Consider the following 21,778-nt stretch of genomic DNA (forward strand, 5'->3'; position numbering starts at 1 on the left):
ATGATTGATTCTTATATAGTTATTACATAGCGATTGTTTTTTTTTTTCAAACTGTACCTCGAAATATTTACAATGAATCAAAAACGATCAATAAAATCCAATCTTTAAATGCGTATGTCGGCCATACACGCGAATTAAGACTTTTATATGTACACTTACACATAAATTCTTGCCAATGAGAACACATCGGTATTCAGTTTGCAATTGTATAAGAAAAAAGAAACATAGATGAAAAACAAAAGAAAGAATGACATCAGAAACGAATGATGCTTGTGAAAAAATAAGATTTTAGACAATGTCTTTCGAAACATCATTATGAATGGTTAGTTATACCTAATCTGAATTTGAAATTAATAATATACTGTACTGTATCTCGTGGAATCGTAACACAGGATATATAACATTCATACAATTCACAAACACTGTTCGGACGTACTTCTAAGCGTATCTATACAATTCTATTCCCTGTAAACTACTAGAAACAATTGCATTGCAGTTATTGAACATCAGTATCGACGCATCGAAAATGCAGACTTATTTCACACATGTATATTTTATCATGCGGTGTGATTTAATTTTTATACACGTTCGTATAGACTTATCGAATAATACCATTAGGACTGACTTGGCTGACAAGACGCATAAATTGGTCCAGCCTTTTGCTTGGCAAGATCGGTCGCCTTCTTGGCAGCATCTTTCATCTTCTCAGCCTTATCGTGGAACGAATGCTGGATATCACCCGCAGCATGTGTCAACTTCGCTATGGATGGTTGCTCCGTCTGAAATGAAAATTACGAAGGTTATTCCACTCACGGATAATTATGATTTGCCCACTGTGCAACGTTGAACATATCGTCAACTATTCTCTCAAAATAAAAACTTGTTAAAACCTTATCTATGTATCCCATTTGCACCAGGCTGGGATTCATATATTCCGCGGTTCCCGGAAACATGTGAGCCAAAACGTAATTGAATCCACCCGACATTTTTGCACAGTTCTTTCTAAATCTGTCCATTCCAAAGGCCTGAATCGCCCGGCTGAATCCGTAAACTTGACTGTCGATCCAGGCCGATCTTACAGCCACCGTCCATTTAGGATTCTCGTCGGACACCTTGTACACAACCTTTTCAATGACGCTCTAAAACGAAATATTTTTATGAAAATTTAACGAGAATATAAACAGATTTCGATGAATTTCCGAATAACGATTCCATTCCACATTTCGTTGTTTACAAACAGTCATTTATTTTATGGCCCTACCATAACTTTGGCGTATCCCAAATTTCTCGTGTAAGTAGTCAAGGTTTTCTTTTTTGGGTCGACTACACTTTCTTCCACAATTTTCACGACATTCTTACTAATAAACCGTTCACCCCATTTTGGCACTCTGTTTGTTTTTGTTAAAAGTCTCTTCGAATATAGTTTATTGTTCTTCACTTCTCTTGATATCGTATCCTCGGATAAGACATGGGTGCTGTAATAATATTCAATCAAACGTAAAAACACAAGGTAAAGACTTTCCTTGGGTTAGGACTCAGAGTCCAATGATTACGTTGAGTGAAAAATTAGACTGAAACTTTGCATTGCGAATATTGGTAAGTGGTTTTTAAATTTGTTCACTGACCTGTGAGGATTTGGATAGCGATGCCAGTAACCTTGAGCAACTTGTTCCCAACTGAATTGGAATACTGTACTACTTTCAAAATATTTAACCATTTTGATAGAAGTTTTTTGGAACGTATATGACAATATGACTTTTGCGTTATTTGTATTTATGTGATTTTATTGCGATAAACAATACGATGCATACGTGATGAGGAATGGATCTGAGCACGTAACTTTGGGATTAAAGTTACTCGGTATTAATTCTGGCGTTGGCGCTTCGTTCAAACACAAACAGAGTGAAGTAATCTTTATCTAAGAACATTTATCGTGTCTCCAAATTTCAAGATGTTATCACAGTATTGGAGACTTCAACAGTCGCTGTGGATTACAATTCAGTCACACCTGAAACAGAAATATAGTGCGTTCCAAATAAGTCACTGTTGTTCTTAAAACTTTCATGGTATAATTAAGAAAATCAGTGACGTACATGTTTGTTAATCGGCATTGAAATGTTACAACAAGTGAAACAAACGATTTTCCGCACTTTTTCTATCCTAACAAGTTTTGGTTACAAGAAAAAATGTTCTCTTCGTTCGAATTCTGATTTTTACTCATAAACTCAAAACTGTGCAATCTATTCATGAACTTCTTTAATTTTCACGTCTGCGATCAACGGAATAAAAATCTTCTCGAGATATTATCGTATTAGATTTTGAAACTGAAACGGTATTTCAATTATTTTACCTAGCAATTGGGTCGTAGATCCCGTTTATTTGTATGCTAAATGAGAAGGTCTACAACATACATACATTTACAATTAGAGCAAAGATGCTAATTTTTAATATAAATAAAAATATAGCATGCATTTTCAAACTAGTCAGATACCTTTGTTCCATCGTCTCGTGATTCATGCGTGCATGTAGTTTTTATCAACGGTTATCTTGACCCCAGCAATATTGTTATCGCAAGACTCCTCATCTTATATGATATAAATAGAAAATTGTCTTATATTGAAAACTCGTTGATATTACAAGAAACAACATTTCTTTTGTACTGTTTCTGAAGTGAGGGATGCTTTTGAATGAAATAAATTTTGTAATCGTGATATATATGATGTAATTAAGCACACCGTCATTCCGTCGAGTGCAAAAAAATGATCGCTTATCTTTTCAATTGTGAAGATTTGATTTAACAATTGATTAAAACAAATATCTTGTTAGTTTGAGAGAGAATAAGCTTCTCTGTCCTGAGTCTGTGAAAGAAATTCAGACCGCATACTTGACTGAAATTTTTTAAATTAATTTAATTCTTCCACACATTAACCGATCAACAAATCAAGACAATTTGAAACAAATTCAATGGACAAGTTTCGATGAGAAATTTTATTATCCGACCACGTAACGTACTTCACGGATATCAGTCAATATTTTTGGGTTATTCTCGTTCACCCTGATAAACGATGTGTATATAAGAACATTAAGATCGTAGGTCTTCGTGCATATAGAGTGGAACGGAGCATGTCACTTGGTGCGAGTGATAATAAATTTTGTGAGTATCAATATGAATCCAGAGGAAAAGAAATATTCTATTGAAGTGCGACAAGAGAAAGCTTGGAATAATTTTATTGCAGGTAGAATATCAATTATTATCATGATCATTATTGTTATTGTGTAAAACTCTGATTGTTGAATTCAATGTGAGGTACAAAAGCAAAAAATTTTTGGTCAACGATGGGAATCGTTTACTGATAACAGTAGAATTGAAAGTGTCCAGCCTTCCTTTTTTTTTTTTATTTGTCAATCATCGACAACTGAGTCTCGGTAATTCATGAATTATACATGACACCAAAAATACATAATTCAATGAATCCCAAAGCCAATTTTGATCACAAGACAAGATAAACACGCTTTTACGTGACTATCTGTGTCGTAATCAAAAAATTTAGGTTATCGGTGTTTTGCTAAGGTACATTGTACATAACATACGTTATCTTTATAAGACAGAGAAATTACTTAGACGCCAGTTGAAGTTGCCTTCATCAGTTCATATTTCTTGTCTGAATTATTCAACAAATATTCGCCAATTTTCATTCAATAATTATAATTTTTGTATCATCTATTAAGGAAACTCTCGCAAATATGCTTATCTTCTTAAGCACAGATATTATGTAGCCACAGGTGATAATGATCGTCGTTAACAGTTGAATAAGTTAATAATAGATGGTCTACTAGCATAAAATCCCACAGCGTCCAATTTTAGCATCAACGATATACTTAGCTACAAATGACAGAACAAAGCATGGCATGCATGGTAAACTGGGAACATATAATCATCGTCATTTCTCTATCCGAAAATTTATTCAGTGCAACATTCAGCGGCAGCAAAACAATTATTCGCGTAAAATCAATTTGTTACATGGATAAGCAGAATGACGCAGAGAACTTAAATGCGAATATCACGATCGGTTCAAAATCAGGCTTAATTATTATGCGACAAGACTCTTAGCCATCGGACGAAAAGATATCTTTGATAACGGTAAATACCGACGACCTGCATTAATTACGATTTTTAGTTTCAAAATTATCGTTCCACAAAAGTTGATAAAGAAAAAAACAAAAAACAGGATTTAAGCAAATAAACTGACTGACAAAGTAAGTGACACGTGAGTAAAGTGTGAGCTTCACTGCTGATACACTGATAAAAATGTATAAACAATTGTATTATCAATGAATCAACAGTAACCGAGAATCATCAGGTTCAAAGTTGAAATTTGAAGTTTTCGGCCGAATATAAGATTCAAAAGGTAGTCGCATTGGCAACAGACTAAAGAGGCTCTAATTCTATGAAACCCTCAAAGACACTAAATCGAATAGCGTTGACGAGTTTTTAATTGAAAACACGCCTGTAGATAAAACGGAATGATATAATATCCGAAACCATTAAAATGTATGCTTGGGATGACGGCTAAAGCAGCGAATAACTTACGGAAAAAACAGGATTTTATGCGATCGATTCGCTTCCTCAATTCAAGTACCGAACGATGCTGAAATTTTTTTGGGGAGGAGGGTCGGAAGAATCTGTAAACAAGTGAAATTCAGGATGAAAATGTTGTGAGAGAAAATTCGAGAGGCGTCCGATGAACCGAATTATGACATAATGCGACGGCGTGTGCACGGATAGAAAATCAAACGGCATGTATGAAGTTCGTACACAATGAAAGACGTGTGCCTAGGCACGTACGCACGTGGATGTGAGGTGTGATTGAATGGATCTACGCCTCCGAACCTAAGTAAACAACAACGTGCAAGAATTTCAAGAGAATGATCATTGATACGTTTATGATTAAGCGAATCCGCTCGTGCCGAAGGCAAGGCGGCGGACTCTGGTTTATTGCCAGAAAATCAGTTATATAGCTGTGTGATTTTAGTGTATAAATGGCGATTTGAGGATAAATAATCTTGCCGCGACTCACCGGCACCGTTAACACCGTTCACAAATCCATCGGGCTCGAGAAAAATGTATAAATATACATCTTGTTTAGCATCAGCCTGTTATCACGCACAATCAGCACAATGCACGAGTGCTCGGAATCACTTCGTTAATCCAGAAAGCTCGGTCGGTGAAATCCACAATGCAAGGCCATTCTGCTGCCTGTGAACGTTCAAGAGCTGTTAGAAGCTCCTCGCGCACAGTCAGAAGTTTACTGTTCGCCTTGTATCCACCAGATTCGCTGCAAGCAGCCCGCTCCTACCGACGGTACCGTCGGTTCGTCATCTTCTTCTAATATTTGAAAGAAGAAGAGACGAAAGATCATTGTCAGCAGGCTAGTCAGTAATGCCGGTGATGCAGACAATGTACCGATCTGCTATAATTGTAGATCACGGTAGGTTACGAAGCAATTTTTGAACTAATACTCAAATACACACATTAATCCGTTGCTTTATTCGATGACTAAAGACTGCTGAAAACGGGTTACCCCATTACGGTCTGGTATTTGTTATGGGACTGCTTCCGCCGATAAAGAAACTACAGGATCGCCAACAAGACCTTTTATGTCCTCGACTCTACTTATCCGCCGAGTAATTCCTTCATCACACCTGATTCATTTTGTAAATTCAGCTGAACACGCCCTTACATGTGCCTTACATATGGCAAAAGAGGTTAGGGCTGAAATCAGTTTTAAGTTTTTTTACTCACAATCAGTTACGTGCCAATAAGGAATCGTAATCAAGACACGTCAATAAATACGCAATTATCAATTTATTGCGATGCGGTTATACAGTGAAGGCGGTGATTTTATTCCGGAGCATTTCGATATCCTCCAATTCTACGGTGAGACATTATTGTTCGCTTGGCATGCGAACAAATTGAAAGTATGGAACTACGACGATGCGGCAGGCGATTCGACCCCACGGACGATATTGGTTCCGGGAAAAGTTGAATGCGTTCAAAGTTTTAACGAAAGAATTTTCGTCACATGTAGCACGTCGGGTGTTTACAAATTGGCGAAAAATTATCAGTTCGCTGTACTGAGCAAATCTGCGATCGGTATCGGCGCGAAATTTTATCAGGTGTTCAGACTAGAGGAAGGCTACATATACTTGATCGACAAACAAGAGAAAACGTCCAAGCTCCTACTGAAGCATAAACCGAAAGAGGGCGTCACGACACGTTTTGTAGGACTCGGAGATAAAGTCGATAAAGATTTGCTGGCCGTCATGCTAGAAGAATCCGTTGGAGATAGCGAGATATGCATATTCAGCAACGGGTATGAGATTTATAAAATCGCCCAAAACTCGGTGAAAATTCTGTACAGCTCCTCTAGCCCTATCGTCGATGTCGTGAAAATTGAGAAAAACGAAAAAGTCACATCTCTACTGTACGTAACGAAGAAAAACGCTGTTATTCTTATGTATGCTAAGGACAACGAGCTTCGTTTCGAAAAAGTCAAAGTTAATAACAAGGTTAAAACAGCGTATGCCATCATGGACGAAGTTTCAGAAAACGTCGTGTGGATCATTTATTCCGACGGTACGAAGACTTACAAGATTGGTAAAGTCCTGGATAATGATAATCTCAAGAGCGTCGAGTTGAGTGAAAAGAATATTACCTGCCTATGCAGTCACGGTTCTAAAATTCTAGGACTAACTTCAAGCGGTGAGTTGGTAACAGTGGAAGCAAGATTGGATGAAAAATTTAACGATACGGATGACAGAGATAACTTCTTTAACCTGAAACCTGAAATGCTTGAAGAAATCAATTCGATCGTCGATGAGACTTGCAGAAAAGTTAAAGAACTGCAATCGATCGACGATAAGTTGCTCGAGCAACAGAATGTCCTGAAAAGAATCAGCATGTCTACTTGTGAACCGAATATTTTAGTCCCGAAACTGCGTGTGGAAAAAAGGGCGAAACAAACAGTTCTGAACTGTGAATTCGGACAATCTATGCCAGAGAAATGTCTATTTTCATTATCGGTGAAATGTTGCGGGCGGAAAATATTTGTTACGAAACAAGTCGCTGAAAATGAAAAGCAATTCGAACTCTCTGTTCCGGATTCTATGCTCGATCATGAGTTGGATGTTACCACTGATTTGATCACCTTGGCGGAAGAAGGCTCCTCTTGGTGCCTGATTAAAAATTGCGTCAAGGACACAGCAGGCCATCAGCCAGAGTCACAAATATCTGAACGCAAGATCAACTTTCTTAAAGCAAGGCTGACTGCACTGCAAAATCTGAAAGTTGAAAACAACCTAGACATCGCGAAATTAAATTCTATAATAAATGCTGTGAGAAAGGAATTTAATGTCGCTTGAAATAATAATTTTTTTCACTCTTATTATTTAACTAAATGTTTATATTACACACATAACCGAATGTCAATAAATGAGATCTTTTTATACTCAATAAACAAAGAGTCATCATTTATCCAACCTTAATACGATAGGCTGCAAGAAAAATTTCGTGTCTAAGAAAATTGACGTATAGGAAGAACGTCAAATTTCTGCTTTACAGAAATATGTATCTGAAAATAAAAACATACTAGTTTTGAAAAGTACAGGGAGGCGGCAGTATCTTGAGAAAAAAAAAGGTGTCTGAAACTTAACGATTTACCGGGAATATTAATTCACACAATTTTCCGACGTAATTGCGATGGAAAGAAATTGATGAAATGAAAAATCACCGATTTAATTGCAAACAAAACCAGTCAGTATTTCTGACGGGATCTTACACTCTATACTAAAATACCACAGCTTCAATGATACCACGGGAAATTCAGTCCCCCGAGTAATTATTCTAAATCGTTTGACGCCATCCATCCACCTCCGTATTGTCAGTCGTCTTAAATACCTACGATTTATCCCCGTCGTGCAGCAATAAAGCTTTAACTGTGTCTAGCCATAACTCTTGAACATTTCTAAACAGTAGTAGATCGTAGCGTCGATCCAAACATTGAACACCCTGTTAGAAATCACGTTGAAAAATACTGTGCGTCGTGAAAATGTGAAACTCTAAAAATACCCGGCAAACGCACAACGATTTTTATGGAACTAGACCATACATGAATGCACGCACACAAATTCACATACATCGAAGTCAATCCGATTGATTTACGGACCACGTCGCGAGCCTCGGTGTCGTTCCATGTGCCCGTTCGTATTATAAAGAGACTAGATTTCGAAGCTCGCTTTGGGAACCTGACGCAGTTGGCCTTACGTCTATCTACTTTCCACGTGACAGACACACCCCCGCGCTCATTCCACGGCTGTATTGTTCTTTGAAGAAAAAGCCAAGGACGAGCCTGGCGGAAACCTGCAATAGTATAATAGTTAATCAACGTCGGTCAGAGAAGTGATAAAGCTAATTTTGACTCCCAACAGTTGCGTAGTTTACCATTTCAATTTTTCCTAAGCACGAATGGGGTGAGCACGGTTTTATTTTCATTTTCTTACCTTCTCGTCAGCTGACGTAATAAATACATTTATTCATGAATATACATCGTGTATAATTATTTGTATCATAGATAATTGTATAAAATTTGACTGTAATAATATGTAATAAAATAATACTCACAACTTGGGCATTAATATATGTATATACCGTTAGTAGAAAATTTTATAATTATTAGCTTACGAACTATATATTTACAAATTTTTAAGTTAAGTGTTTGCACCACGAAAACGTCGTCTGAGTTTTGTTACGGTCACCTCGCACCTACCATTCGGATCTAAGGTCTTAAATATTTTTGTTTCCAAATTGAAGTACACTTTATACACAAATGCAGAAACATGTCGATCAAAACTTCCACTCATATTACACTTATACACACAGTTTACAAAATGTAAGTCCAGTAATCTGAGTTGATATCTATTTAAAAAAAAATTTACCCATCACAATCACTCTTCAGCCGTATTTGGAAAACAAGTTTTCAATGTGAAAGGACAAGAGAAGATCTACCACGACTCAATTCTTTAAGAAAATTATTACGAGAAGTATTTTTACAGCGTAAAACGAACAGAGTATTCATATGGGAATGTGTCATCATGATACAGCAATCTTAGACTTTCGTTCTTGTGCCTTTTAATCTTATTGTCAGAAGAAACTTAATTCTCAAGAGTTTTTTTTTCGGATGAACGTGACAGAGTATTTTTAGTCTACGATTTTCTTGTTCTTATATTTTACAATGACTGTTATGTACAGATAAGTTATTTAATAAGTAAGTGTCTTGTGCCTGTATTTCACCCGTCAATCATTCCATACGAAGGAATCACGATTCAATTTTTGCGTAAAAAAGTATTCAGTTTTATAAAACACGGCTACAAAGTTGAAATAAAAAGTATCTTATGTCCAAATGTAGAACACAAGCTGGATTTTTTTTCTATTTCCCGACTAGTAAACCTGACATACAATCGTATAGAATGATATAAAATCGTTCACGTGGAAACCACGCATCGCTATAATAAAAGGCGTAATTACTTCGCAGTTTCTCGCATGGGTTAATTATAATAGCATCGTATTTATAAAACGATAAAAAAAAAAAAAAAAAAATCCAGTACATCCCACAAAGGTTGAGGGTATTATTTTAATGGAGTTGGTGGGAGGGCGAGAATTTAAAAATAAATTTTTTTTTTTATGCTCTTACAAATATACACACGACGCGCGACGTGAGTAATTAACTTCGAAAAATATATGTTACGAATTGAGTAAGTATCGCAGATATAAACCTAACATATACATTATTATATTATACATGTACGTACAAGATGACAGCTGCTGACATCGAATTATATGACATCGCTTTATTCCTAAGTTGCTTGTGATCAACAGCCGTAGTGCCCATTCATTTAGCCTAGGTGTTGTCCTAGCAGAGATTCAATTATGTATTACACAGAAAGTGATTTTTCCGGTAGAAATCCAGATTTTGAAAAATCGGGTCTAATGCAATATCAGTAATACGGAGATTTTCATTTGCGAACATTTATCAAGTTACATTTAATACATATTTAAAAATTGATTAACAATAGAACAATTTCTCCAACATCGAGTTGGCCAATACCGTGTCTGATTTGGCTCGCGAATTATAGATAAACTGCGAATAAGTCGCAAGAAAAAACACAAATTCACGTGGTCGTAAAGTCAGCATTGTCATGGAAAATCCTGACAGTGAGCACAGCGCGTCGTGATGTCACAAACATCGACTGGCACCGTCTGATTTAATAACGAGGACACTGCCGTGTAAGAAACTTTGCCGCGGGACGAAAATTACTTACGTCCGAATCCAATTTCCGTTCTCGTCACGTCAATTTCGGTAATCAGTGAGCAAAGTTTTCGGGGATTAATGAGTACGGGGATTACCTAGAGCTTTTCAGAGCTCGGGACTTCGATGATGCTTCCGATGCTGCAGCTCGAGCTCTTCTTGGGTGGCCTGCCACCGGTTCGCAGACTGCTAGGAGTTCTGGGTCCTAATCTGTCCTGAAGAGCCTCAAGCGACCTTCCACCCTTGCGAGTTCCGGTCCCGCCGCTTCCTCTTTCTCCACTTCCGGTCCGGTCGTTGTTCCTTCCCCTTCCCCAGAACTTGGCGAAGCATGACCGGAAGTTTTCGGAAAACACGCCGTAGAGCAGCGGGTTGACAACGGTGTTCAACTGGGCGATAACCAACGCCCAAAGAAAGTGATGGGACTTGAGGAAGAAGTTCGTGTCCTCATTGGGACGACGGCCGTCGATGTATATCAGGAACATCACTATCGTGATCGGCAGCCACATCACCAGAACCGCCACCACGTTTAGCAGCAGGATTCGCACCACCCGAAGGTGCTTGTGCAAACGAATCTCTTCGTGGTGGGACAAACTTCCTGCGCGTCCTTGCCGACCGGACATCGAAGCTGTTGACAATTTTCTACCGGCCCAAGGAACCAGCGTACTGACAACCGACAATTCGGAGTCCCGTCGGACGGTTCCGCCTTCCACGACACCCTGTCAAAACAATATACATCGCCGAATGATTGTCTCGGTGTGATGATTCAGAAGCATATTTAATCAGCGGACACGTCAGCGTAACTGAAAACTTTTTTATGAACATCCGATCTTCTAATTCACGTTGGTAAGGTTTCAGGTATTTTCCTGCCTTAATTTCTGAATAGATTTTGGTTTAAATCATGGCTAACATTGAATGTGTTCTTCTAAAAGTTGGCATCCAATTTGCAATCTTGTGATCAACCATTGAATCACGCCACTGGCTTGCGATGTAAAAAAAAGCGAATGGATAGCGGAAAAATGCGGTAAAAATATTACAATACAATATCAAGAATATTCTGGTAGTTGGATTTTTATAAAACAAAGAATCGACGGAAAAAGTTTGAAATGTTACCGATGTGTTCTTGAACCATACAAAATATGTTCAAATACGACAAAGAATGAACTTAATGTATCGACGAAGTTGCAGATACTGTACAATTTCTCATGTCGACTTAACAAATAGCCGAACATGGCCAAGTCATCTACGTTTCAATGAAACGGAAGTGAGCGATGAAGTTGCTTATATTACTGAAATAAAATCGATGAGACGCTGAATATGACTGCCACGAAGAGTCGATTGGCTTCAAAGGGGATGAAATCTCTCCATAAAACACAGACGATAGGATGTGCGTGGGAATCTTACCTGCGCTACACAGGATACAGCCCATCTATTTCTGGTGTCCAATATTCTCTGAAATATCCGTTGATAATGGTATACCAAAAGTCCCATGGGTAAGAGGCAGGCGAGAATGATAATGGGTATCGTGAAGCACAAAGAGACGTTGATAGACTCGTTCCTTGGAAATATCAGCGTACAAATAACGTCTCCGTTTACCTCCTGCGAATGATACAAAATGTCGCATGTGTTAGAAACGCAAATTCTCGTTTCGCGAAGTCTCCATCGCGATACGTGCGTCGTTTCCAAAGAGCCTCTTTACCTTGGGTTTGAACCAGAAGGCGGCTGGCAAAAATAACGAGGCTCCTATCACCCAAGTGATAAGGCTTGCAGCAACGACTCGAGGACCGGTTAGCGCACTTCTGTACGGTGCAACGGCCAGGCATCTGTGCCTGTCCATCGATATCAGAGTCAACGTCCAGAGCAATACGAAACCGCATACAAACTGAAACACGATGGGAGGTTGGATCAGTCGTGACGAGTGAATGACACGAATGGTTTAAAAGTTGTAAATTTGGAAGCAAGAAGGCGTCTATCATGGAACAGTGACGCAGTAACGAAATTTCTTGGGATACCAGTTCACGTATCAGAAATGACCGACGATGAGCGGCAGAACACAGATACAAAAACGTTTTTATTCACGTTACACGTTATTTCTCGGGTTCTTTCACGCTGGGTGGAATATGCTTCTTTGTACCATTAGCTTCGATCTTTATCTTTGCTTGAAGTAAGTTGAAAAGATTGATGTCAGGCGGACACGTGTAGGGTAAGAGATAAGCGGGAATGAATGGCGTTCAATTTGTGGCTAAGTCGAGGTTGGCCTTCTTCTAGGCAGCAAGTGAAACTCTTTTAAACCAAGTTTCCATCCTTCGTATTCGGAAAAAAAAAAAATTGAAGGAATTGAAAGAATTGCCTCAAAGCATATCGCAAAGATACATCAGAGCACGAGTCTTCCAAATCCTTTCAGCTTGTTTTTGACAAGTTTCATTTTGCAAACTCGTAAACATTTTCCGAGAACCAAAGACACTCGTTTACGGTGAAAGAAAACATTGAAGAAGACCGAATACTGATGATCTCTGACATTAGGCCGCTAGTCTACATGCATAATATTCAGATTTACATGTAATAAGATCAGTCGATCCGTCGCATACCTACACGTACCGATCAGGTGATAAAGCGTGAATAAGTGGATTTGTCTGAAAGCTCTGTGCATCGAAGAAAATTGCGAAATTTCAAATACATATGTATGATGCGTACCGACGTCCATGCCGCATTACTCTTTTTCGAATGGCGTAGCTCTTAGTGATGCGTCGGTTCGATCCATTCTTAGGTGTTAACGTACTTGCGTTACTGGGTAGTAAATCACCGACTACTTTGGTATGGAAGAAATAGGTACAAATAAAAACATAGACACCGATCACCGAAAGCGTGCGACTTTAGAAAAACGAAACCGACAAAGAATACGCAGATCAACGGTAATCCCGAAGATCGTCGCGACGAGTACCAAAGGAAGTCGAAATTTTCGATTATGTTCTGAATTTGTTTTTACTGGATATAAAATGGGATCATAAATGACGGTGTATTCGTACAAATGTTCCCGAAATCTGAAATTTTTTTAACAAGTATATTCTTCATCCTTGGAATATTTGTCCTGATTTAGTTATCGTCCCATTTTCATCCCAATAAAAAACTTTTACGATATAATCCAAAATGTCCGGTTTTTTGGAATAAAAAATTAGAACAATCACTTTTCGTTGTTAAAAATGTGTTTCCTCGGCAGTCCCTGAGGATCTACTTTAAGACGTACGATGGACACAAAAAACACTTTGGATCATGTTTTTCTCCGACGACAGTAAGTGCCGAAAATTTGAAGACAAACCTCGTGTACAATTCGGAAGCGTGATAAAATTGATCGCAACGTGTTTCTTCTGTTAACGAAAATTTAGCGTGCCCAATATCGAAAGAACCGTGAAGGAAATGTAACGTAAACTGAAACGATTTAACATTTCTTGCACACTTATTTGTTTCAATTTAAATATCCTCACTTTTCCTTGTCACTCCATTTTCATCAGACTTGCGAACAATAAGAATTGTGTATCGAAATTGCAGCATGATGCAATAAAAATTGACGAATCATACGCTGTTAAGTTTCAAAAAATGACTGTGAACCGAACCAGCTTAGTTCAAATTTTCGTATATTACTTGAGAAGTTACAAGTTTGAGAGACCGGATGAGCGGGAATTGCGCTTCGCGGGCAGAGCGAGGCCTGAAAATCGTGGTAAACCGTTCTTTCTCAACTTTTTTGCGTCTGCACGAAGCAGCCGCGTCGCACGTGTTTCCTCTATTTCGGCCTTACACCAAAGACAGAACGCCGAAGCGGTCGTCGACACCCCAAAAATCGCTTACAGAACTACGAAGGTGTGAAACGACATGAGTTGTTGCCTTATTTCCCGTGTCGGGCATACAACCGCCCGTATCTCGCGCCTTGCTTTGGGTATAACAAAGTCTGGAATGCAAGGGTTGAAAGTTGCTGGGGTGTTTGAAGAACGGAATCGATCTTCGGAGGCTATTTTGTCACTGTCCGCCTGTCCGTTCTACACGTTTCAACTTTAATCATAAGCGATTAATCACAAAGTTGTCTCGCATTGCGGTAATTGTAAGCTAATTGATCGATACTGTCAGAGTGTGATGAATATTTATCTCCAAAATCTGTTTCGGAATTATGCCGGTTTTGTCAGTTTTCTCTCAATGTTTCGACAAACAAAATATCTAAACATTTCGGAAGGGATCAACGTTTTTCGGTTCATCATTGAATTGAATTTAACCAAATAATTTTTTCTGAAACAAAAGTACCTAATCATTGTGTGTCTTTGAAAACGTCTTTTAAGGTTTGCATCAAAGCAGCGAAATTTTTTTTTTTTTTTTTTCTATTTGGAATCGCGCGGTTCTAAAATTTTTAAATGCAATATTCGGCGGAATATTTTTACCGTAAAAGGAATCACCAAAATTCTTTTAAATATACTCAAGGTTTGTCAGAAAACAGAATTTCATTCCATAAACAACGTTTACAATGAGAAAATAATGAGAAGGTTTTAATTTTTTTTTTTTTCAATTCTTGCAACGCTATTTTTTCTCTTTTATCATCGCTCCGTTCTCTCCGTTTTCTTGCGGAGTGCGAAAAACGTTCGCGTTTCAAACAAATTTTCTAAATTCATCACGGAATCTGAAATACGTACCAAAATCTAGAATCTCTGTAGATCTTCTCTCAATTCTACAAGGAGATTCGTATTACAAGGAAAATTATGCGAATACCTCAAGACACATGAGAAAGCTTTGTGCAAGCCACTATATAGACAAAGTAAATGGAAAAACAAGTTTTATAGTTAAATACAGCCGGCAGTTGAAGCGTTCTACGTTTTAGCACCAGATGTTAGGGCAGCAAATTTTCTTTCTCAATGCCGTTTACCTTTTCTTGTCATTATACTTAAACTCCACGGCCCAGCTGTCGACAAAAGTTTGTCAATTTTATGTCATGCCGTCTGAAAAGCGCACATTATTATCTGCCCACTCGGTCAATCGCACCGGAACTCGTAATATTTCAGAATCCGAACAATGGACCGGAACTCGTGCAGCCGACGGTCGTACCAATTTAGTTATATTATTTCAGTATTTCAATCTTATTGTTAAATGAGCGGAAAGTTGTGACACGTCACGTGGAAATGTTTGTATACCATGGGTATGTATTTAGCCCGGAAATGTGATTAATTTATCGCTTGATAACGCGGCGAACGTGCACTTTAATCAAACTAATTGCCAGCGAACACACTTTGCAGTTGGTTGGTTTGATGTTCGGCATTATTAAAAGACCGGCGGTCACTCAATTTCCGGAACGACCGTGTCAACTCACGGCAACAACCGCGATGTCAGCTTTAATCGAAAACAAACTCCGATACATTGCTGCTTTTTGTAGCTCCGAGCATTTTCTTTTTTTTTTTTTCTCTCGACTGATTATTCGCGAATTGAACATTTAACAGCGGTACGAAATTACGGTGAACAAACCTTGTACCAAAGGGGAAAAAAATAATATAAATACACAAATGATCAAGTCTGGGATAAAAAAGCGAAACTGTGGAATGTAATTGAGTTGATTTAATTCATAGAATATTTCCTCAGCGTGAAAAACAAAGATTAATAACCGTATATTTTGATAAAGAAAAATTATTTGTCAAATAACTTCAATAACTTCAACTTTTAAATTTAACCATAGACAAATTGAAAGATTAAACTCGTATCAAAGTTTGTCTATTTTTGTTAAACCAAGGCTCGTTTCAAACTTAATTTACGTTTTGATGAAATATTAGATGGATTCATTTCATTGTGACCTGTAAAACCTATGTAGTCTAAGGTTTTGTGATTGGATAACGAGTTGAGGGTAAAAATCGTCGCCGGCAATTTTAATTGCATGAAAAAATTGATCAACAAGAAAGTTAGCTGATACGTTTTGCGCATTAGAAAAATTCACTAACATTTCTTACGTATGAATCTCTCTGCGCTTATCGATAATCGAGGTTTCCCGTTTGTAAAGGAACGTCGTGAATGGTTTCAAAGTCTCGTTATTGGATTTTAATCACTTACGCGATTGCTTTTTTCGTCAAAACAATTTTCACCGAGACTGTACACTTGACGCATCGTTATATTAAATCCCGGACTTACCTGAGAATAGGGCAGCAGTCTGCAAACAGAGTCTCCGAGTCTCCATTTCTGTGTGAGCCTAGTGTAAGCAACGGCTGGCACTCCAAGAGCGAAGAGGAGATCCGCTGCGGCAAGGTTGACGAGGCAGAGATTCGTTGGAGTCCGCATTTCCTTGTACCGTAAAACGCAGGCAGCGATACCCAGGTTGGCAATCACGGCGATGACGAAAGTTACGGCCAAAATAACCACCTGGAATAAAAAATGAAATTTGAAATTTTCACTTTGGAAACGATGAATTTTTGGATAGGAAAATAGTCGAGGATAATCATCGGCAATTTAAATTGTGTTCGAAAAGTTTCAAGCAATTCCACATCACTCGGTATAACCCGTCTAGTTTTATTTTTGCTTTTCAAGTGTTCTGCACGGTGTGTAAAAAACGCGGTGTTCAATTTCACACTTTGCTCAAATTTTATAGTTCTTCCAGCTCCGCAGCAGCTGTTCGGTGTTGAATTTAACTCCAAATGTTACACGTCTAAACCGGCGTCACGCATCTTTCGTAGAGTTGGAGCGGTGTTAAATTCTACGCCACATTTTCTGCAGAGTGATAAGTGGATTTTGATATTTTTTTTTTCTCGCATCTCCACCAAAGAGCGTATTTGATTGTCAACGAGTTGCCGAATTTTTCAACAACGGTTAGAGACGTCAGCAAAGTTTTTTAAATTTGGTGAAAAAATCGTAAAAATTCTGTTCGAAACCTGAGACATTTTTTATTCCGGAAGAAAAATTCACGAGTCAACCAACAGCTTTTGTATCATTTCATTCAAGCTGACTTCGTCAAGTTTGTAATTAAGTCTGCAGGACTTTATCAATACATCGTTTAGCCAGAGGAGTTATTTCCTACAATAAATTTTTTGATATATCTTGCAATTATGAGAAAAAATAGAGATGGTTGATAGATTAAAATCTAGTATTTTGGGTTCGATGTTTCCCTACATAATCGAAATCAGAACATAAGATCTAAAAAATAATCGCAAGTAAGAAAGTGAGGTAAAACAAGAGCGAACAGTTTGAGAAATGGAAAACGGCTTTGTTTCAAATCGTGTTCAAAGTTGCCCAAGCTGTGCCGAAGAGGTTGAAATGTTGATTTCCGATGCAACCACTTCTAACAGCAGACGCGTTCAGGCAGCACTTTGAAACATATTACATTTGAATGTATGTGCCAACGTGTGTCGGGGAGCATATTCGCACAGTTTACGGTAATGAGCTATGCTTTAAGCTTCCAATTTATATGCAAAGCAGTGCACGAAGTATCAAGCCCAGATGTTTCACTGGTACCTAGGGTCTTGATTGCTGCACCCTTAGTTTCAAAGACCAACTGGTTGTTTGACGAAGTCGTTTTCTTTTTTCAGCGAGGCAAACGCGGCAAGGGAAATCATTCGAGCAATTCGAATTCCCAGTCTTCACAGTACATTGATTCTACGAACTGAGCGAGTCAAGATCGTACGAAAAACTTGGATCTCTGTAACAATTTCGTGCAAGTCCGTTGAACTCTGGGAGTTAAAAACTCCGATAACTTATTACGTGAGGTTTCAATTGCAGCCCGACGCGTGGTGTCGATATAATAGTCCAATATTTTGCCGGTTTATTTTACAATCAATCTAACTTTTTATTCGCGTTTTTTTTTTTTTGCCTCAAGCTGTGTAGCACATTGGTTCAACAAACAGGTACAAATTCCTACCATATATTCGAATACAATACCTGACGCGTGCTTTGAGTCGTGTGTCAAGGTTTGTTGATTTGAAAAAAATCAAATTTTTTTTTTTACTAGTCAATACAATATAGCTATTCATTGTTCATAATCAATATCGGAGCAATGTTTTGTGAAATTAAATGCTGAACGATACCGGCATGATAAAAGAAAAAAAAAAAAAAAACTCGTTTAATTTCTCTGACAGAATGTGCTATCGTAGAGTGAAATCGAACGAATTTACTAGATTCTACACACATTCGAAGCAATATGAAACGAAGCATGCATATATAATTCTTTGTTTATAATTTCAATATTTGGGAATTTTGTATTTTTAAAGAAATCTTTGTAGCCGGTGAATATCATAATTTGGTAAATGCTGAATGCATAATTGAATCATAATACAATGAATACGAAGTATTGATTCTTGGCCAGCCTCGGTATGACAGGTAGGGCCTTATGGTAAGACAGGCAAGGCCCTATGGTAAAACAGATAGGGGCCTTACGATAAAACAGATAGTGGCTTTATGGTAAAATAGTAGGAGTCTCGACAGGTGTGGGCCTTATGGTAGAAACTTCTTTTCAAAAGAAACGTGAGCTTCTCGTTAGATTCTCACAATTACCAACGATTAGTAATCTCTTCAAGTTTTTCTCATTATTTTTCGAATACACTTACGAACTTTTGAAGCAGCCTCCACCGCTCGTCAAATATTTTGCCAAGATACAGACGGAGATAATCGTGCAATGTGGTAAAAAATTAATTGCTCGCAAAAGGTTGGAAAAAAAGAAAAGTTGTAAAAAGTGCAACGTGGGTGGCTTTAATGTAAGATAGAAACTGTGGGTACTTCGCCTACGGAATGAGTGGGATTGATTTATTACCAAGTTGTAAAGAACTTGGGAAAGGATTACTGCATCTTGAGACACGGCTATATTATATAGTGTCTATTCGTTTGCAAAACTAGTGCAGTTTAAACGATATACTGTATCCACATTCCTATGGCAGTCATTCTTTCACTACTATTAGCGCAAGGATGTGGATAAAATTTCATTTCATAATGTTTTAATAATCACTGAAAAATCGCATCCCAAACTCAGCGTCAGGTGGAATTTAAAGGTGATATTTTAGTCACATTAGAGAGTAATGAGTATGAAACAGTAAACACCCTTTATCGTTTAAGAATGAATGACCATCACCGTTTGAATCAAAAGTTACTATAAAATGGGAATGAATGGAAGCAAATTCGAATAACTCAACTTAGATGCCAACAATCCTAGATTATATTTCTTAATTAGAACGTTCAAACTGATTCGTTTTTCAACCGATTATAATGGTTTCAGGCTTACTTTGTTCACAGATCTCTAGATATCGCTAGAATTTTTTTAACGATTATCTTCAAAGTGGATAGGAATTAATTCGGTGATCGATCTTCGTCGATTGTTGAATTTAGGTGCATCAGCTTTGCTATAAGGTTGTGAATGTTTTTTAGCCAATCAGTGACAAGTAAATTGAGCTCAAAATCAATGGAATAGAGTCAAAATTATCACGGTTTGATCAATTCTAATGAAAAAACCATTTGTCGAATCTTTGATACGTTGGCTTGAGTTATTCAACTTTGTTCAGATTCACTTCCATAACGTAGTAGGGATTTGGTTTCATTTCTCACCGCTATCATTGGATCAAATAACATTGTTCGAGATTTTTCGAGCGGTCTTATCTCGCTTCCTAATTTTTTATTCAAACGGTGAGACCCAACCATGCTGAATAATCTAAATGCGAGACTCACCTCGACACCACTGGCTCCATTTCGTTCACCGAACTGACTGTAGTAGGTGAAGAAGTACCTCGGACCCCATTCTTCGTCATCGCCCCAAAGATAAGATGAATTCATTTTCCTCCTTGCGTTTTACTCGTAAAATATCAACACTGTTCAACGTCTGCAGCAGTAAATGCCGGAACTTTACCGTAGAAATCGTTATTGAGATTAGTCATGACTCGCACTATAGTGTAATCAAACATCTGCCGTTGAACCGGAGATATTCGTATGTGACGGCGATTTATCCTCGATTTCATCCACATTTATTACACCCTTTATTCTTTCACACGTGTTACTCTTGAGGAGATTCTTTCAAGCCGATCTGTATAAGAGCAGCCCAGATTGAAATCAGCACAAAAATCGAAAATTGAACCAGCCAATCTTCTATACAAGATGCAATATTCGTTTCATTAACACGTGGAATCTGTCGAATATTCGAAACCGCGATTTATCGGTTCTTCAGATACTTCGGAACCATCGATTTTTCCGATTCCCAGACGATGTAACAGTTTTATAAATCTCATCTTCTGTTACCACCTGAAATCAAAGAAACAGAAGTTAGATATTTACCTTTGACTAACCACAACTCGTAACATATTTTTTTTCAAATGGTTCGATATGATTCTCAGATAACATGTCAGAGTTTTTAAACAATATTTTGAAAATATTAACCATCACCAGCGAAAGTCTGAAGGATAAGGTGATGGTTTTTTATTTATGGATTGAACTTTTTCATCTTGTGCAACGAGGAATTCGAATCATTGTACAATTTTTATGACCGATTTTTTAGAATTTGTATGGCTAATTGACAAAAAATAGTAATTGAAGTGGCTCAATTAATTCCTACGTCAATAAGTAAAAGCGTAATTCCAACATTTTTTTTCAAAAAAAAAAAGAAAAATATATCGCATATATGTAATTTCCATTGGTAACAATTTTGAAAGTGTCAAGGGTTGAAAAATGAAAATCCAGAATTGTAGGTAAGCGGTATGAAAATTCATCACGTGCCAACATTTTTTCCACAGCATTCATGGCAACCCTCCCCGCAATCAGTGCTACATTCGGCAGGAACATCAATTTTCTCTCCGGAAAGGGTGCGTCGTACAAAAAAGACCGTGAAAGGTTTGGATGCTCTCGTCGTGTGGATACGAAAAAATCTCGCAGAGAAAAATATCGAATGCAAATATTTATGAATCACGACAAGCTTTCTCCGTCGGAGACGTATTCAAAAGTTTGATTTAAAAATTTTTAATTACGGTTGCTCAATTCGGACAACGATCAGACTTCAAGGTATCTCATAAGAAATGTTGATACGAAAAAAAGTCGCTATTGGAGTTGAATAAGCTTTCGAGACGAATCGAATCGATTGTAATTCAATTTCATTCTTAGTTCGTCTGTATTAATAAGATCATTTTTCGTATGTGCCTTGTTGAAAGTAAAAATAACAAGGGTGAGTGGGAAAAAGTTGATGTGATCTCTTATCTGCCCCTGAGCAGACTTCGGCTTTTAATGAAAATCCCATACGGTGTTTAAATAATTAAAATTCACGGTACAAAACAAACTTAGAAATTGCGGTGAAATTTCGCACATGTTGGATCGGTTGACACTGTGATATTAATAAAAACAACAACGTAAGTAAAAACACGTTGTCTTCTGATTAATTTTTGAGCGAATACACGACCACGTATACCGTTTGTTTTCGTTCGAGTTGCTGGAAATTGGAGCCA

General features: G+C 37.7%; 3 protein-coding genes across 6 annotated transcripts in view; 1 reads left to right on the top strand and 2 right to left on the bottom strand.

Moving 5' to 3' along the window:
• On the bottom strand, window positions 1–5,270 carry LOC124300840 (protein preli-like). 3 transcript variants are annotated; one of them, XM_046755264.1, is made up of 7 exons: window positions 5,079–5,270; window positions 4,592–4,683; window positions 2,492–2,584; window positions 1,626–2,008; window positions 1,262–1,475; window positions 891–1,139; window positions 1–779 (listed from the first exon to the last, which is right to left on the bottom strand). In XM_046755264.1, exons 4-7 carry the CDS (start codon window positions 1,715–1,717, stop codon window positions 615–617), a joined length of 720 nt encoding a protein of 239 aa, XP_046611220.1. In that variant the 5' UTR covers window positions 1,718–2,008; window positions 2,492–2,584; window positions 4,592–4,683; window positions 5,079–5,270; the 3' UTR covers window positions 1–614. The 3 variants fall into 3 exon arrangements, with proteins under 3 accessions (XP_046611220.1, XP_046611218.1, XP_046611219.1); XM_046755262.1 differs by lacking the exon at window positions 2,492–2,584; XM_046755263.1 differs by lacking the exons at window positions 2,492–2,584; window positions 4,592–4,683.
• Window positions 5,271–5,624: 354 nt separating this feature from the next.
• Window positions 5,625–7,519, top strand: LOC124300835 (uncharacterized). Its single transcript, XM_046755253.1, has one exon. It carries the CDS (start codon window positions 5,875–5,877, stop codon window positions 7,420–7,422), a length of 1,548 nt encoding a protein of 515 aa, XP_046611209.1. The 5' UTR covers window positions 5,625–5,874; the 3' UTR covers window positions 7,423–7,519.
• Window positions 7,520–8,709: 1,190 nt separating this feature from the next.
• Window positions 8,710–21,778, bottom strand: part of LOC124300836 (free fatty acid receptor 4-like) — a 29,668-nt gene continuing 16,599 nt past the window's right edge. For both annotated transcript variants that reach the window (XM_046755255.1, XM_046755254.1), the window contains 5 exons: window positions 20,022–20,588; window positions 16,512–16,739; window positions 12,061–12,243; window positions 11,766–11,960; window positions 8,710–11,080 (listed from right to left, as the gene is read on the bottom strand). In XM_046755255.1, coding sequence (XP_046611211.1) covers window positions 10,463–11,080; window positions 11,766–11,960; window positions 12,061–12,243; window positions 16,512–16,739; window positions 20,022–20,126 — 1,329 coding nt within the window. In that variant the 5' untranslated portion in view covers window positions 20,127–20,588 and the 3' untranslated portion in view covers window positions 8,710–10,462. The remainder of the gene's footprint in view (window positions 11,081–11,765; window positions 11,961–12,060; window positions 12,244–16,511; window positions 16,740–20,021; window positions 20,589–21,778) is intronic.

The sequence above is a fragment of the Neodiprion virginianus genome, chromosome 3, assembly GCF_021901495.1.
Source record: "Neodiprion virginianus isolate iyNeoVirg1 chromosome 3, iyNeoVirg1.1, whole genome shotgun sequence".
Lineage (NCBI taxonomy): Eukaryota > Metazoa > Arthropoda > Insecta > Hymenoptera > Diprionidae > Neodiprion > Neodiprion virginianus.